At 39.2% G+C, this 19,339-nt stretch overlaps 1 protein-coding gene across 1 annotated transcript; it reads right to left on the bottom strand.

Annotated features, from left to right (window-relative positions):
- Positions 1–372: 372 nt before the first annotated feature.
- Positions 373–19,014, bottom strand: LOC127968068 (gastrula zinc finger protein XlCGF8.2DB). Its single transcript, XM_052568948.1, has 3 exons — positions 18,744–19,014; positions 18,610–18,667; positions 373–4,286 (listed from the first exon to the last, which is right to left on the bottom strand). The coding sequence occupies exons 2-3, from the start codon at positions 18,665–18,667 to the stop codon at positions 3,202–3,204; spliced, it is 1,143 nt and encodes a 380-aa protein (XP_052424908.1). The 5' UTR covers positions 18,744–19,014; the 3' UTR covers positions 373–3,201.
- Between the last annotated feature and the right edge of the window lie 325 nt (positions 19,015–19,339).

The following is a 19,339-nucleotide window of genomic DNA, read 5'->3' on the forward strand; positions in this document are numbered from 1 at the left end:
CTGGTTCTCCTCTTATCTCTCTGACAGACTGTTTTACATTTCACTTCAGAATTTTCGCTCACCCACTGTCCCCCTGAAGCAAGGTGTCCCTCAGGGATCCGTTCTTGGGCCATTATTATTTATAATCTATATAATCCCTCTTGGTCAGATCCTTCGCCGTCATGGTTTTAATTATCATTTCTACGCTGATGACATTCAATTATATACTACCTGTACATCAACTTTATCTTTCACAACTGACAAAATCTCTGCCTGTGTACATGAAATAAAAGATTGGCTTCATTCAAATTTTCTAAAACTTAACATGGACAAAACTGAGATTATTTTCACTGGACCTACATCACTCACTAATAAAATTCCTACTAACTTCACCTGTGAGATCGCCGGCTCTCTTATCAAACCATCTAGTACTGTTAAAAATCTTGGTGTAATTTTTGATTCCTCTCTATCTTTCCACTCTCACATTAATTCCATCACTAAATTGGCATTCTTTCATCTACGTCGTATCGCTCAGCTCTGTCCCTTTATCAGTATCTCAGATGCTGAAACTGTCATCCATGCATTTGTCACCTCACGTCTTGATTACTGCAATGCACTTTTCATTGGCCTACCAGCTAGCTCCATTTCCAAATTACAATACTTTCAAAACTCTGCTGCCAGACTACTCACCCACACCAAGCGTTCTGCACATATTTCCCCAATTCTGCATGATCTTCACTGGCTTCCTGTGGCTTACCGTATTAAATTCAAAATTCTCCTTCTCGCTTTTAAGTCTCTGCATGGCCTTGCTCCCCCCTACCTCTGTAACCTGCTTCTCCCCTACACCCCTACTCGCTCTTTACGATCCGCTGATTCCAGCCTTCTCGTTGTCCCTCGGCATCGCCTTGCTTCAATGGGGGGCAGATCATTCAGTGTTGTTGCGTCCAAAATGTGGAACTCTCTCCCCCCATCACTCCGTTTTGTTAACACTATCTATGAATTCAAATCCATGCTCAAAACACACCTATTTTCTGAATGTTATAGTTCTTAGTGTGTGTTTTTTATTTTTTACTTTATTTTTTTCCTCTCTCTCTGCTGGTTGCTGCCCCATCTACCCAATTCTCACTTACTGTACTTGTACTCTCATTTGCCTACTGTTGTTCTGTCTGCTCTCTTTGTCAATTGCCTTTATTGTTGTTTGTTTATTGTAACGTGTCCTTGAGCTCTGGAAAGGCGCTATATAAATAAAACGTATTATTATTATTATTATTATTATTAAGATGTGGTAGAAAAAATGTACAAACAATAGAGATAACCTCACCCTGGAGAAGATTGTGAAACAAAACCCATTCAGAAATGTGGGGGAGATTCACAAAGAGTGGACTGCAGCTGGAGCCAGTGCTTCAAGAACCACTACACACAGACGCATGCAAGACATGGGTTTCAGCTTCACATTCCTTGTGTCAAGACACTCTTGAACAACAGACAGCGTCAGAAGCGTCTCGCTTCAGAAAGGACTGGACTGCTGCTGAGTGCTCCACAGTTATGTTCTCTGATGAAAGTCAATCAGGGTCCCAGAGTCTGGAGGAAGAGAGGAGAGGCACACAATCCACGTTGCTTGAGGTCCAGTGTAAAGTTTCCACAGTCAGTGATGGTTTGGGGTGCCAGGTCATCTGCTGGTGTTGGTCCACTGTGTTTTCTGAGGTCAAAGGTCAACACATCCGTAAACCAGGAAGTTTTAGAGCACTTCATGCTTCCTGCTGCTGACCAACTTTATGGAGATGCAGATTTCATTTTCCAACAGGACTCTGCACCTGCACACAGTGCTAAAGCTACCAGTACCTGGTTTAAGGACCATGGTGTCCCTGTTCTTAATTGGCCAGTAAACTCACCTGACCTTAACCTTATAATAAAACTATGGGGTATTGTGAAGAGGAGGATGTGATATGCCAGACCCAACAATGCAGACGAGCTGAAGGCCACTATCAGAGACACCTGGTCTCTCATAACACCTGAGCAGTGCCACAGACTGATCCACTCCATGCCACGCCGCATTGCTGAAGGCCACTATCAGAGACACCTGGTCTCTCATAACACCTGATCAGTGCCACAGACTGATCCACTCCATGCCACGCCGCAGTGCTGCAGTCATTCAGACAAAAGAGCCACAACTAAGTATTGAGTGCTGTACATGCTCATACTTTAAATTTTCATACTCTTCCTTTGGACAAGATTTCTAAAAATCCTTTCTTTGTATTGGTCTTAAGTTATATTCTACTTTTCTGAGATACTGAATTTGGTTGAATTTAGTTGTCAGTTATAATCATCAAAATTAAAAGTAATAAACATTCAGTCTGTGTGTAATGAATGAATATAATATATATAATATAATATAATAATGAACATATTTCACACTTTCAAAAGTGTTATTTTAACTCCAAAATGGAGGGAGTCATATAAACATTTCAGAAGTGTTCAATTTGACTCAAATTGAGTGTTTACTGTGTGTGTGCACTTTGGATGGGTTAAATGCAGAGCACGAATTCTGAGTATGGGACACCATACTTGGCTGTACTTTCACTTCTCTTGATTTAAAAAAAAAAGACAAAATATAATGACATGAAGGATGCAAATAAAACAAATGAACATCACCAAATCACTGACCATCGGATACGGGCCACATTTAAAGGTCACTTTAACAGCCTGGCCAAAAAACGTTATACATTCGACCAGAAAAATCGAATCTGTGCCACATCGATCTGTGCAGTGTATATGTAGCCTTAATTTCACACAAACTCGTATTTTCTTTTGCCATTTCAGATTGCTAAGCCATGACACTCTTTCCATACAGTAAACACAAATATGGCTTCACATAAGCATGAGTTTTCATATGTATATGAACATGTGATGGCAAATTAAAGCTTTCCTCACATTTAAATGGCCTTTGTCCAGAGTGATTGCACAAATGATTTTGCCACACTTGGAGCACTACGGTTTCTTCCCAGAATGCACCTTTCTAATAGCATTTCGGGCACCGGCAATATGAGAAGCTCCGTTCAAACACAGATGACACTTCAAGGCTTCTGCCTGGTGTGAAGCCTCATGTGATACTTGAAGGTATAATAAATAGCAAAATCCTTTCACACAGGTTGCGTTTGGGAGGTTTTCACTCTCCAGCGAATTCTCCTATGCCTCCTAAGGCCAATCATTTTATGGCACTAGTTACATATAAAACTTTTTCTCTTTTGAGTGAATCCTCATGTGTCTCTCAAGGGCAGCTTTACCTGCAAACCTCTTTCCACACTGATCACATTTGAACGGCTTCTCTCCGGTGTGAACGTTCATGTGATACATGAGGCCCACCTTGTTTGTGAAGACCTTCCCACACGTTTTGCAGGTGAAACGGCTCTTTCCAGTGTGACTTATCATGTGGGAGTCAAGAGCTGTTTTATATGTGAAACTCTTTCCACACTGAGTGCAGATGTAAGGCTTCTCTCCAGTGTGAACTCTCATGTGGACTCTAAGATGTGATTTGTGAGCAAAACGTCTTCTGCATTGTTGACATACAAAGCAGTTCTCTTCCGAATGAATCTTCAAGTGGTTATTAAGGCTTATTTTATGAAGAAATCTCTTTCCACACTGAACGCATTCAAACGGCTTCTCTCCAATGTGAACGTTCATGTGTGACTTCAGGTCTACTTCTGTTGTGAAGCTCTTTTCACATTGTTGGCATGCAAAAGGCTCCGGTCCAATGTGAACTTTCATGTGATTTAGAAGGGTTTGTTTTAGATTGAAACTCTTTCCACACTCTTGGCAGGTAAAATGTATCTCTCCGGTGTGAGTTCTCATGTGTACTTTCAGGCTTGCAGTTTGAACATAACTCTTTCCACATCGTTGGCAGGTGTAAGGATCCTCTTCATTGTGGATTCTCATGTGGACTAGAAGGCTTTGATATTCACTGAACGTCTTTCCACACTCTTGGCAGGTGAAACCCTTCTCTTCATTGTGGATTCCCATATGCGCTCTAAGGCTTTCATCTTCACTGAAACCCTGTCCACAATATTGGCAGGTGTAAGGATTCTCTCCATTGTGGATTCCCATGTGGATTCTAAGGCTTTCAGGGTGAATGAAATTCATCCCACACTCAAAACAGGTGAAATAACCCTTAGTTTGTTTTTCTTCTGAGGAAGTCTTTTCAGTCTGTGGGCACCTAAAAGAGATCCCTTCAGTTTTGAAATGATTCTTATTTGGAGCTTTCTCTTCTATTTGATTCAGTACTTCAGGTTCCTCTTTCAGCAGCATCATGCCTAAGGCAAAAAGACAAATAAAGGTTTACCCCAGTTTAATCACAAAGCCACAGACATCAAAACATTTGTATACATTTAAAGAATTAAAATCAACATGGATAATCAAAACTAAAATATGTACAATAGACCCCGTAGTTAGTAGATTCAATAATCAAAGTGTTTATTGTAATGTGTACAGAAAGGTAAAAAAAAAAGTTTTGTACAATGAAATTCTTTCTTTGCTGTCCATAATAAATACCAAAACAAGTGCAAAAACTATGTAAAGAATTAAAATATAAAAAAAATAAGAAACATACACACACTAATATAGAAATATATAAAAAATGAATAAAGACTAGAAATTATATTTTATATTTAAATATATAATAATTAAATATAGACAATGTAAATATAGAAATATAAACTAGGCATGTGCAAGTGTTAAAGAAAATGTGTTGTCCTGATCTAGGAACACTGTTCATGAACTGCAAGCCGTTCTGCTCACCACGTGAGTTTCACTCATTCTTTCTGGTGAGTGTTTACATTCCACCACAAGCACACGCAAGTCTGGCTTTACAGAAACTCTCTGATCAGATCACAGAGACAGAACAACTACACCCGGACTCTGTTTTAATCATTCTGTGGTACTTTAATGAAGCCAATCTCTCATGCGAACTGCCAAAATACAGACAGCATGTCCCACCAGAGACAGTAATATATTGTATCACTGTTACACCACAATAAAGGATGCACATCACTCTGTTCCACGAGCAGCTTTGGGACGTTCTGATCACTGTCTGGTTCATCTTATACCGTCCTACAGGCAGAAACTTAAATCTGCTAAACCTGTAGTAAGGACTGTGAAGAGATGGACCAGCGAAACAGAGCAGGATTTACAATCTTGTTTTGACCTCACTGATTGGAGTGTTTTTGAAGCTGCTACCACCGATCTGGACAAACTCACAGAGACTGTAACATCCTATATTAGTTTCTGTGAGGATATATGCATTCCTACCAGGACTTATTTAACATTCAACAATGATAAGCCATGGTTTACAGTAAAACTCAGACATCTTCGTCAGGCCAAAGAGGATGCCTACAGAAATGGGGACAGGGTCTTGTACAATCAGGCCAGGAACACACTGAACAAAGAGATCAGAGCGGCTAAAAAGACCTACGCTAAAAAGTTGGAAGACCAGTTTACTTCCAACGACTCAGCTTCAGTGTGGAGAGGACTGAGGGCCATCACAAACTACAAGACACCATCCCCTTGCACTGAGGCTAATCAACGACTTGCTAACGACCTGAATGAGTTTTATTGCAGATTTGAAACCCCCATCACCCATTCTGACCATCTCCCTGCACAACCATTAACACATCCTGCAATCCTCCGTTCCACACCTCCTGCTCTTCAAATCTGTGAAGATGATGTGCGCCAGGTCTTCAAGAAGAACAAAAGAAGAAAAGCACCAGGCCCAGATGGCGTTACACCAGCCTGTCTGAAAATCTGTGCTGACCAGCTGGCCCCCATCTTTTCACAGATCTTCAACAGATCCCTGGAGTTGTGTGAAGTGCCTTCCTGCTTCAAACGCTCCACCATCATCCCCATCCCAAAGAAACCCAAGATAGCAGAACTTAACGACTACAGACCTGTGGCTCTAACGTCTGTCGTCATGAAGTCGTTTGAAAAACTGGTTCTGGCTTATCTGAAGGACATCACTGGACCCTTACTGGACCCCCTGCAGTTTGCTTACCGAGCAAACAGGTCCGTGGATGATGCAATTAACATGGGATTGCACTTCATCCTGCAACATCAGGGGAAGTCGTGGCCTAATGGTTAGAGGGTTGGACTCCCAATCGAAGGGTTGTGGGTTCGAGTCTCGGGCCGGCAGGAATTGTGGGTGGGGGGAGTGCATGTACAGTTCTCTCTCCACCTTCAATACCAAGACTTAGGTGCCCTTGAGCAAGGCATCGAACCCCCAGCTCTCTGTTCCTAGCTCTATCTGTCGGTGGATCACCAGCTTTCTGACAGATAGGCAACAGTTAGTGAGACTGGGGAAATTCACATCAAACAGCTGCTCCACCAACACTGGTGCCCCTCAGGGATGTGTTCTCTCCCCTCTGCTTTTCTCCCTGTACACCAACGACTGCACCTCTAAAGACCCCTCTGTCAAGCTCATAAAGTTTGCAGACGACACTACAGTCATCGGCCTCATCCAGGACGGTGATGAGTCTGCTTACAGACAAGAGGTCGAGCAGCTGGCTGTCTGGTGCAGTCTTAACAACCTGGAGCTGAACACGCTCAAAACAGTGGAGATGATCGTGGACTTCAGGAGAAACCCCCTGCACTTTCCCCACTCACCATCATGAACAGCACTGTGACTGCAGTGGAGTCATTCAGGTTCCTGGGCACCACCATCTCTCAGGACCTGAAGTGGGACATTCACATTGACTCCATTGTTAAAAAGGCCCAGCAAAGGTTGTATTTCCTTCGCCAGCTGAGGAAGTTTACCTTGCCACAGGAGCTGCGGAAACAGTTCTACTCAGCCGTCATTGAGTCTGTACTGTGTACTTCTATAACTGTCTGGTTTGGCTCAGCAACAAAATCAGACATCAGAAGACTACAGAGAACTGTTCGGACTGCTGAAAGGATTATTGGTGCTCCCCTGCCCACCCTTCAAGAACTGTATACATCCAGAGTGAGGAAAAGGGCTCGGAAAATCACAAGAACAGTTTCTTCCCCCAGACAATCTACCTCAGGAACAGTTAAATGTTCCCCACTTATGCGATGAAAATGTGCATTATCCTTATATTTATTTGTTACCCCTCCATCCTAGTACATCCCTGCATCTTACTCAATCCTATTCCAGTATTATCTACAACACAACTGTTTATACAATTTATTTTTCAATATATTTTTAAATATTTATTAATATTTAATTGTGTATTTTAATTTATTATTTTTTGTCTGTATATTTTTGTCTCTGTGTATTTGAAGCGTATGTCACTAAAACACCTAGTGTGTGCAAGCATACTTGGCAATAAAGCTCTTTCTGATTCTTAAGTGTACATTGTATTTTTTGTTGCAATATTGACGTATGCTCAAAAACTGTAGTCCAGCAACATTTTCAAACTGAATGCAACTGTATGTAATAATAGCAGCAGCCGTAACATTAAAAATGTGCAAATTGAAATGCAGCTATTTGATATTAGCAGCAGTAACATTACTGCTTATATTACAATATTGACCTATGTGCAAAACAATAGCACGGTAGCATTCAAATTGATTGCAACTCTATGATAATAATTAGTGATCGACCGATGTATCTGTTTACCGATATTTTTCCCGATATTTAAGCAATTTTCCATAATCGGGTATCGGTTTTGTAATATCGGATTCGCCGATTTACGGCGCCATCTTGTGGCCGTTTTGAGATTTCCGCCATTGCAGCCCGGGCGTCTGAGGAGATCAGTCAACAACAACTCAGTGCACAGGTAAAGTATATGTTCTACTTGGTTTGCTTTAATTAATCAACTTTATTTAACATAAAAGACATGCACAAATGAGAACTGAGACATAAATTCCTGATATAGTTAATTTATGCAGCTTGTTTCTAAACAATTGAGACGAACTCATTGAGTCACGTAGTGTAATTCGTCATGTCCTGCCCCAATAAAGACCTTTACATGAATTAAATAAAACAGACATGAATGAGTGCATGTTGAAAATAAAAGCGCTGAATTTAATTCTCTATCTGTTGTATTTGCTCACCATTAGTCTAGAAGAGAAAGTTCGTTCATATTGCTCAGCACCTGACTGGGTTGATGATCAGGAAGCCTCAAGCAATGCCACTGAATGAAACTTTTGACAAGATTATCTTGTTTAAACACTGTAGATTATATTATCATTTACTACAAAACAATTATTTCGCTAATACACATATAAATATACCGCTTTGTGTAAATTAATTATTTATTATCTCCATGCGCGATCGCGGTTGATTAAATTATGGTCAAACAGCACTTTGTCAGTTGGCATTTCATAATCTAACGTTAGATTGAATGTAGATCATAAAATGCCAACTGACAAGTGCTGTTTAACTTTATATAGTCTCGGGAAAAAAAGTTCGTTCATATTGCTCAGCACCTGACTGGGTTGATAATCAGGAAGCCTCAAGCACGGCCACTGCATGAAATTTTTGACAATATTATCTCGTTTAAACCCCCTAAATTATAGAATCATTTGATTTACTACATAACCATTATTTAGTTAATACAAATATAAATAAATGCAGCTCTGTGGAAATTATTTACAATCTCCACACGCGATCGCGGTTGAGTAGCCCAATTTATAGTTTTGTGTAAATGCATAGATAAGTTACAGCACTTTGTCAGAAAGCATTTCATGATCTAGGCCGACAAAACATAATAATTAATAACACTAGTTGGAATCAGTGATTGATAGGAGGATGGGCAAGCCACTTGAATGGTGGAAACAAAATGAGAAAAGGTTCCCCATTCTTGCTCGTCTGTCAAGAAAGTTCCTTTGCCCCCCACTGTCTTCGGTGCCCAGTGAACGAGCCTTCAGTGAAGTGGGAGCCATTTATGAAAACAAAGGAAGCAGGCTTACAGGGCAGAATGCTGAAAGACTCTGTTTTCTACACTAAAACCTAGTTCTGCTTAACTGGGAGTTAATATGTTATAATCATTTTTGTGCTTTATTTTTTTACCTGTTTTTATTTTTTTACCTCATCAAAGCTTTTATTTTAAAACAAAGACACTTAGTAACAGTGCACTTTAATTTTTTGGACTCAGACCCCTCTATTTATTTGTGTATAAATATAAATTTTTTATTTTTTTTGTATGCAAGGAGGGAGTGATAGTTATTAATAAAATGGTTTGTTCAGCTCATTTGTGTTGTAATAATTGTCAGAAACAGAAGTATAACAGTAAATAAATATCGGTTCTGCATATCGGTTATCGGGTACATAAACATGCAAATAATCGGTATCGGTTATAAAAAATCAATATCGGTCGATCACTAATAATAATAGCAGCAGCAGTAACAATAGCAGTGTGCAAAAAGAAGAGCAATTCAGACCAACTAATCTATCAGATGAATAAGACTAGTCTATGTCCTCTGGCTATCTGTTTAAAAGTCTAATGGCTGAGGGAAAGGAGCGCCTTAAGCTACTTAGAAAGTTGTTACTTTAAATACACTTTCAATATTGGGGAACTGGTTAATTACAAGTGACTTATACATCTACCATATGTCATGCAACCATTTTTATGCAACCATGCAGCCGTCAGCCACAGTATTGCATCAGATAGTGTGCTATAGTGTTTAGGCCGTAAGGTGAAGCCGTTTTTCGTTTCATCCCGTTCCCATATATGGGGCACTAAATTATTTTCATTCTAAAAAAAAAATATGTATTGGTTTTGAGCGAGAAAATAAAAGTTCTCCATGTGTTATCCAGCAGTTTATTTTTTATAAGGTGTCTAAAGTCGACGATAGTTCCTTACCCGTGTAATCATATTTTGATCATGAGTGATTAGGCTTCGCGTCACGTGTGGGAAGCACAACCAATAAGGCGTACGCTTTTTGGAAAGACGTGTAAACATGAGTTCAAGATGTCTGTGCCCATGTTGTCAACATCGAGTAGCAAAGAGGAGGCAATTACGGCCAGACCTCCTTCAAAACTCTGTAAAAAGGAATATAAACAATGCTATATGCATCTCACATCAATAAAGAAAGAAGAAACAAAGGATTTTACACGAACACGATTGGATACATTTAGAAATAGCGTCAAACGGTGGCTTGGTTTGCAGGGTGAGAATCAGAGAATAGCTGAAACATACAAACATTGTCTGGAAATCGAGTTTTAAAAATGTTCCCGAAGACGCTGGGTTTCACTCCACTTGCTACAGCTATTTCATCGATAACAAACGATTGGATGCGGCAGAAAAACGTGTCACACAGCGTCCTGAAGTTCAAGATGCTCAAAAAGAGCAGTCTGTGTCATCCGGTAGTAGTATCTCAATAACTGAATGTCCGACAAAGAAACTTAGGTCCAGGACGGGTCTGCCAGTAGCATGTGCAGGTCCTGTGCTTCCTGCCTTGTGCATCATTTGTAAGAAATCGGACAAGTACATTACTGTGGCAGGCAAACGTCAGAAGGACCATCTTTCACAAGCAGAAACATCGTCAGCAGGTGGGTAAACAAACACATGTTTTAACTTTGTAAATTTATGCCATATGTTGGACACCATGGCTGAACTAAAATTACAATTACATAATTTGTTTTATATTTACAGATTTGCATTTTGCATAAAAGAACACTCAATATTGCTTAATTGTTAACGGTTTTTACATAATTGTTTTTATTTTCAAACTGGTTTCATTATATTTATATATCTATTCACAGGCCAGTTGCTGAAAGTTGCTAACATGACAGAAGACACTAGCATTCTTGTGCATATTCAGGACAAAGACTGTGTGTCTCTGGAGGTGCGGTACAGACAGTGCACCAGGTTCTTGACAAAGTCTACTGCAACAGTTACTGGCACCTCAGAAGAACAGTGAGTTATTATCAATATTAATATCAAATGATAATTCAAGATTGTAGTACATCTCAAAAGTAAAGCATTGGCCATCTACAAAGTCGGCATATTTGTCTGTAAACTGAGTTTTGGCTGCACAACTCTTGGCACAGCAATTTAATATGATTAAATGTGTAGTGGAAGGAAGAATAAACTAAAAATGTTTTATTACCAATTATTCTATTTTATTTGTAAAATAGTCAAGAGACAGAGTATTATATCTTTTTTTTCTGTTTTCTTTTCAGAAATGAGCCAACCTTTGATACCAGCTACAAGATCTTTTGTGAGAGGATCATCCGCCATAGAATAATTGTAAACCAAGAGGTGCTGACAATGATGCAGCTAAGAAGGATCTTTTTAAACCTTGTGAAAAAACATGAAGATCTTGATGCTTCAAATTACAGGTAAATTAAAATCTAAAAGTTTTTTAATACGCAACTTTGGAAAGAATGTTAAAAAAAATTTTCTCAGAAATTTAATTTATAATAATGATAATCATAATCATTATATAAAATGTTAAAGCTGATACACAGTGTATTTTAACTCTGTTTTTTATACTTTGTTTTCCCTGTAAATATATCTTTATTTAAACCAAAAGGTGGATGATGTTTAGTTATTGGATTTATTGGAAACCAAAGGTGGAGGATGTTTAGTTATTGGATTTATTGGAAACCAAAGGTGGAGGATGTTTAGTTATTGGATTTATTGGAAACCAAAGGTGGAGGATGTTTAGTTATTGGATTTATTGGAAACCAAAGGTGGAGGATGTTTAGTTATTGGATTTATTGGAAACCAAAGGTGGAGAATGTTTAGTTGACAAAGTTCCGGCAGATGGAGCTATTCTCTTCGATGGCATGGCAGTCATTCAAGCCATTCGGTCCGTACCAAGTACCTTTGGAGAGCTTGCTGAGACAATACTGCAGTACATGGTCAAGCTTGCTCTGAAGCACAACTGTTCTCGGATAGACTTTGTGATTGATCAGTATCCAGAAATGAGCAGACATGGGGACTTGTGACTTGGTGACTTGGACTCGAGTCGCTATTTTTATGACTTGACACTTGACTCGGACTTGGAAGTTAAAGACTCGAGACTTGAGAGGATGACTTGAATGACTTGAGTGTTAAATCACACCATGTTTTCAGTTTAAATATAAAATATATAAATTATTATTTAAAAATAAAGTTGATTACTCAGCTGGAGCGCAGGCTGAGAATAGCGTCGTGACTGGATCAGGACAGTATCATCAGTCATGTCTTCTCTACCTTACGCACACCACGCCCACTTAGATCAGATATCACATCACATCAACATGTCAGCCTGAGGGTTACCGACGGTCATCGCTTTTGTCTTCAATAATTCGCACCTAAAAACGCGTGGAAAACGCTGGGTGCGCCGCTTTCTCTTTCTTTCCAAAGCGCTCGGGCAGTTGCGCCCCTGAGGCGTCTGCCGTTGCTAAGCAACCATGACGAGCTTCGTGACGTGCTCTCTCCATGAAGACGGGAGACGCGGAAATTTCAGCAAAGTATAAATGGATTTGCAGCTCTAAAAATCACTTGCAGTAGCTCTGCTACTAAATTCATTTCAAAATGGCAATCCATATACAGCTATGATCAGCTGTTCCTTCATCTTGGCTGAGCTTTCAACGTTGTTAAGGGAAAAGATGAAGCTGATTGGTTAGTTCTTGTCACATGACCTGCGGTGCGCTTGCTGCTCTCTGAAAAGTTGAGATGTTTTTAACTTGATGCGGTGCGGATGCGCCTGGAAAAAACGAGCGCGTCGCACCGCGTCCACGTCGCTTCCATTATGAGAGCGCATACCGCTCGCCTACGTTGGAAATAACGAACTTGCGCATGCAAAAGACGTGCTATGTGAACGCCCCGTTACAATCCGCTAGCAGGCCGTCAAAAAAAAACGCGTTCCAAAAAACGCTAGGGCTGGGCTAAGGGGGCTTAAGCCCCAAATATTTTGTTACCTTGTCTTTCTCATAGAGCAAAACAATTAATCAGAAAAACAAATGTGAATAAGACTACAGCTGCCGCGATTACCTAATCATGAGAAGTGCATATTACAGTTATATTATATATATATATATATATATATATATATATATATATATATATATATATATATATATATATATATATATACACATACAGTGGGGCTCGAAAGTTTGGGCACCCTATGCAGAATCTGTGAAAATGCGAGTAATTTTCAAAAAATAAGAGAGATCATACTAAATGCATGTTATATTTTATTTAGTACTGTCCTGAGTAAGATATTGTACATAAAAGATATTAACATTTAGTCCACAAGACAAAAAAATGCTGAAATTATTAAAATAAAACAAGATGCATTAAGAGCTGGGGGGTGAAAACTTTTGAACACAATGAAGATGGCCAAATTTGTCTTATTTTGTTGAAATATAATTTTTTTCCATTTAGTTCTGCCTTTCGTAAGCAACAGAAGATACTTGTATGTTTCCCGGTACACAAATTAAGTACAATTTACCTTGATCTTCAAATTCCATAAGTTTTCACCCCCAGCTCTTAATGCATCTAGTTTCCTTCTGGAGCATCAGTGAATGATTGAATCTTTTTTAATATTTGTGTTTGAGTACCTCAAATGTCCTCAGTGTGATGAAGTCACTGCTGGAAAGGGTTCAAATATGCAAAGATGCTGGAAAACTGAAGAATCTGCAGGACCTTAAAGATGTTTCTGAAGAACGCTGCTCAGTTTAACTGTTCAGAACAAACAAGGGACTCATGCACAACCATCACAAAACAGAAAAACCATCGAGGATCATCAGGAGACAAAACACAGTACTAAGAACCAAGGGTTCCCAAACTTTTGAGTGGGGTTATTTTAATAATTTCAGCATTTCTTTTGTCTTGTGGACTAAATGTTAAAATGTTTTATGTACAATATCTTACTCAGGACAGTACTACATAAAAAATAACATGCATTTAGTATGATCTCTCTTATTTTTTGAAAATTACTCGCATTTTCACAGATTCTGCAAGGGGTGCCCAAACTTTCAATTAATGTAACAAAGTTTAATGTTGTATGTAAACTGTGTTTGAGAGAGAGAGAGGTGTTCAGAGAGGAGTCTGTTGGATGCTTAGCTGTTATTTGTTTTATGGACTCAATGTTGAAAATGTAAAACATTTCAAACACTGTTGAGAGAAGTGGAAAATAAATAATTTATTAAATAATTTCTGCTGGTAAAATTAAAATAATAAGGTGAATTATTACTGTATGAACTGTAGTCATCAAGAGCCCTGATACGGATGTGGCAGTAATTGCTTTAAGTCTGCAGCCAGATTTAACATGTAGGTGGTATTTTTTCACGGGGGTTGGCAACAAAACAAGGATCATTGATTTAGCTAAGGTGTCATCAGCTCTTGGTACCACTGTGTGTCTGGCACTTATTGGGATCCATACCTTCTCAGGTTGTGACTCTACAAGTGCTTTTTATGGCAAAGGCAAAAGAAAGGCATTTTCTATTGCTTGTGAGAAAGAGGAATACCTGAATGCTTTTAGAAATCTAGGTAGTAGTTTTAAGCTGGACCAGTCTACCTTTGACATTCTTTGCAAATATGTGTGCCACCTGTATGGGCAGTCATCTGCCAAAAATATGTGAACGATGCAAGATACAAAGCATTCTGCATGGCATCGTCTGCTTTGCCAGAACTATACATGCCCCCGACAAGTGACAACTGTGCAAATGCTTCCCAGGAAACAGAAGAAAGAGCTACATGGGATGATGGCTCTGATGATAGTGACAGGGATGATACTGGTGAGTAAAAATGTGCTGTGCATTATTTTAAGCTGCAATGAATCGGTTGTAGAATTGTTCATTTTTGTCATTATTCACAATTAAGGGGGGTGTGGTCGCATTTTGAATAATTTCAGCCAGCCTGGGCCAAAGTGTGCTGCTTCTTTATGTCTCTTTGTTTACACAGTACCCACTGAACATTTTGATGTATAATACATCACAGTTTTGATAAATTCACAATGTGTATGCTTCATTTTGCTTGGTGCCTATCCGTAAATTTGAGGCTTATTTTGTACAAATTTGCCGTATTTTATGGTCTACATTCACACTTAAGTATATAATGCACAAATATCTTTCTCAAATGTAAAAGTACATGTATTATGGTCAGTTTAAGATATATTTTGTGTTGCTAAAATGATTATAAAGTTATAAGCAAAACCAGCAGCATAAGATTTTCGTTTTTTTTTATTCACAATTATACAGATTTATGGATCGTGGCAAAAAACTGCAGGATATTTTGCGGAGAACTTTTAACATAAAGTCCAATATGGTGTTGTCTATGCAAAAATGCATTTAAAAAGTAGTGCCCAGGTGTGGGAACGGAAATCCCTTTCTAGCCACTTTTTTCTCGTTCACCTTATGGCCTAGTTGTCAAAATATCAATATTGATAAATATCGAAACTAAAATATCTGAGCGGTACCAATACTAATTTCTCTAAGTATGGATACAAGGAAACTAGCTGAGCGGTCACGTTCACTTCTCTCCAGAAGCAGGTTGACAAACAGCACACATGACCGCAGTGCCTGTCTCGTCTCATCCGTGCTGGTTAAACAGCTCAAGTGAACAGAAAGATGGCAAGTTTAAGTTTAGCACTCATATATTTTCACTCGTTGAACACTGACAGAGCATTTCAGAGTGATTTCTCATCAAGTGATCTGTGATATTTCTCAGTTCATCTCAATGGATGCTCAGTGCACCTGTGGTTGACGTATCATGAGCTCTAGTGTGAAGATGGACAACTCGCTGTCGCTTTCTCTCACACACGCACTGAGAGAGTCTTACATACATGCAGAATTGACGCGCTACATGTACGCTATAAACAATATTCTTTGTTGTATTTTCCTTGTTTTCCTGTAAAAATAACGGAGTTCCTTAGTAGTGGGCAGAACTAATGCACAGAGGGCAATCTCATTTGCTGGTGCTCAGCTACTGAGCAAATCAGTTTGACCGAATGCAGACAACCTGATTAATATTCATGAATCCATTACAGATGAGTCAGTCTTTTGTTCGTTATCTGGCTCGGCTCGGTGTTCATCTTCAGTTCTCTCTTCACAGCAGTTCAGTCAGTCACTGTTTGAGTAAATGAATTACTCCGGGATATTGGTTTGTTTGAACTCAGCCACATTAAAAAAGTTAACAGCTTAAGTCATTTGTGGATTAATGCGTATTAGAGACGCGAACCGTTTAAAACGATTCAATTTGATTTGGTGAACTGAATGATTCGTTCGCAAACCGGATACCCAGACTGCTTTGATTTGAACTCTCTCTCACAACAGACCGGAAGAGAAGACAATGCTGAATAAAGTCATAGTTTTTGCTATTTTTGGACCAAAATATTCTAACTGACCCTCTGATGTCACATGGACTACTTTGATGATGTTTTTCTTACCTTTCTGGACATGGACAGTAGACCGTACACACAGCTTCAATGGAGGGACTGAGAGCTCTCGGACTAAATCTAAAATATCTTAAACTGTGTTCTGAAGATAAACGGAGATCTCGCTGGTTTGGAACGACATGAGGGTGAGTTATTAATGACAATTTTTGGGGGGAACTAACCCTTTAACAGTGTACTGTAAAGTATTTAAAAAGCTGTGCCATTGTAATTTTTTTCACAGTATTTGTATACATATATACAGTGCCTTGCGAAAGTATTCGGCCCCCTTGAACTTTGCAACCTTTTGCCACATTTCAGGCTTCAAACATAAAGATATGAAACTGTAATTTTTTGTGAAGAATCAACAACAAGTGGGACACAATCATGAAGTGGAACGGAATGTACTCGATATTTCAAACTTATTTAACAAATAAAAAACTTATTTAGCCCCTTTACTTTCAGTGCAGGATACTCTCTCCAGAAGTTCAGTGAGAATCTCTGAATGATCCAATGTTGACCTAAATGACTAATGATGATAAATAGAATCCACCTGTGTGTAATCAAGTCTCCGTATAAATGCACCTGCACTGTGATAGTCTCAGAGGTCCGTCTAATGAGCATCATGAAGAACAAGGAACACACCAGGCAGGTCCGAGATACTGTTGTGGAGAAGTTTAAAGCCGGATTTGGATACAAAAAGATTTCCCAAGCTTTAAACATCCCAAGGAGCACTGTGCAAGCGATAATATTGAAATGGAAGGAGTATCAGACCACTGCAAATCTACCAAGACCTGGCCGTCCTTCTAAACTTTCAGCTCATACAAGGAGAAGACTGATCAGAGATGCAGCCAAGAGGCACATGATCACTCTGGATGAACTGCAGAGATCTACAGCTGTGGTGGGAGACTCTGTCCATAGGACAACAATCAGTCGTATACTGCACAAATCTGGCCTTTATGGAAGAGTGGCAAGAAGAAAGACATTTCTTAAAGCTATCCATAAAAAGTGTCGTTTAAAGTTTGCCACAAGCCACCTGGGAGACACACCAAACATATGGAAGAAGGTGCTCTGGTCAGATGAAACCAAAATCGAACTTTTTGGCAACAATGCAAAACATTATGTTTGGCGTAAAAGCAACACAGCTCATCACCATGAACACACCATCTTCACTGTCAAACATGGTGGTGGCAGCATCATGGTTTGGGCCTGCTTTTCTTCAGCAGGGACAGGGAAGATTGTTAAAATTGATGGGAAGATGGATGGAGCCAAATACAGGACCATTCTGGAAGAAAACCTGATGGAGTCTGCAAAAGACCTGAGACTGGGAAGGAGATTTGTCTTCCAACAAGACAATGATCCAAAACATAAAGCAAAAGCTACAATGGAATGGTTCACAAATAAACATATCCAGGTGTTAGAATGGCCAAATCAAAGTCCAGACCTGAATCCAATCCAGAATCTGTGGAAAGAACTGAAAACTGCTGTTCACAAATGCTCTCCATCCAACCTCACTGAGCTCCAGCTGTTTTGCAAGGAGGAATGGGCAAAAATTTCAGTCTCTCGATGTGCAAAACTGATAGAGACATACCCCAAACGACTTACAGCTGTAATCGCAGCAAAAGGTGGCGCTACAAAGTATTAACTTAAGGGGGCTGAATAATTTTGCACGCCCAATTTTTCAGTTTTTTATTTGTTAAAAAAGTTTGAAATATCCAATAAATTTCGTTCCACTTCATGATTGTGTCCCACTTGTTGTTGATTCTTCACAAAAAAAATACAGTTTTATATCTTTATGTTTGAAGCCTGAAATGTGGCAAAAGGTCGCAAAGTTCAAGGGGGTTGAATACTTTTGTAAGGCACTGTGTATATATATCAGACTGGTGAGTAATCTAAATGATTTACTAGCCAATGGTGATTCAATTGCCAAGGTGGCTGTAGACTTGTTATATTTATCTTTAAATAAAAAAATATACCCCCTTAATATTTGTGGCAGGTTTTCTCCAAAGCGACTTACAAATGAGAACAATAGAAGCAGTAAGGTCAACAAGAGAACAACAACAGTATACAAGTGCCATGACAAGTCTCAGTTAGTCTAGTATAGAACACAGAGACAGGGTTTTTAATTTTTTTTTGCTATATAGATCCCCGGGTGAAAAACAAGTACACTTCCATTATGTGCTTAGTGCACTATTTTCACAAACTAATTTTGTTCTTAATATACTAAAAACGATCCTTTAATACTTATTAAGATCATCTAAGGAGAGCAGTCTCAGTACTATGACGCGATGTGACAGAGATGATGACGCTCACCTGCTGGAGTCTGTTCATCAATCCTGACCTCCTCTCTCTCCTCTTTAATCAACGACATCTGCAGTACAACAGTCACATTCATGAACACACACCCCACATCTGTGAGAGACGCTTAGCTCATCAGACGGACTTACACTCGACGAAGAACTGTTTCTTTGTGTCTGTTGTTCTCGAGCAGCGGATTCAAACAGTCACTCTGACGAGCTTCTGACTCCAAATTAAGCTTACAAAAGCAGACTGTTTTCTGTCACTACACGACAGAGAGAGAAATCATACACATCATAATAATAAAACAATTACTGTACGTGCAGAGTTTGTACCTACTACACGATAACTCGGTTAAAATCGATTTAACACTGAAAACACAAATCTTTCTACAGACGCAGGCCGATGACGTCACGTCACCGCGCCAAAATAAAAGTCGGCTTCTTCTTTTGAGCTTTAATTAAGTGAGAATAATACTATGCACTTCTATTGAATTGACTTTCTTTTATAAACGTTATGATATAGTCACATATGTTTCCCCTCAATGTCCTTCCGTTTTAACTCTTTAGTGACTGAATCAGATGAAATCTCTTGTTGAAGGAATAAGCAGTTTCTTGTTGACAGGGGCCTGTTCTTCGTACGTCGCTTATTACATCCGAGATCAAATGACATCGATACTAGAAACCATGATCAGCAGTGCAGCGATTAGCTGGTGGCAAGACGGCAACGTAATGACGTCATATAA

The sequence above is a fragment of the Carassius gibelio genome, chromosome A4 (genome assembly GCF_023724105.1).
Source record: "Carassius gibelio isolate Cgi1373 ecotype wild population from Czech Republic chromosome A4, carGib1.2-hapl.c, whole genome shotgun sequence".
Classification (NCBI taxonomy): Eukaryota; Metazoa; Chordata; class Actinopteri; order Cypriniformes; family Cyprinidae; genus Carassius; species Carassius gibelio.

Excerpts from the sequence above, each read along its gene's own strand:
- LOC127968068 (XM_052568948.1), bottom strand. The coding sequence starts at position 18,667 with ATGTCGTTGATTAAAGAGGAGAGAGAGGAGGTCAGGATTGATGAACAG. Across the intron at positions 4,287-18,609 it reads TGATGAACAGACTCCAGCAG|GCATGATGCTGCTGAAAGAG; the intron begins GTGAGCGTCATC and ends TTTTTGCCTTAG.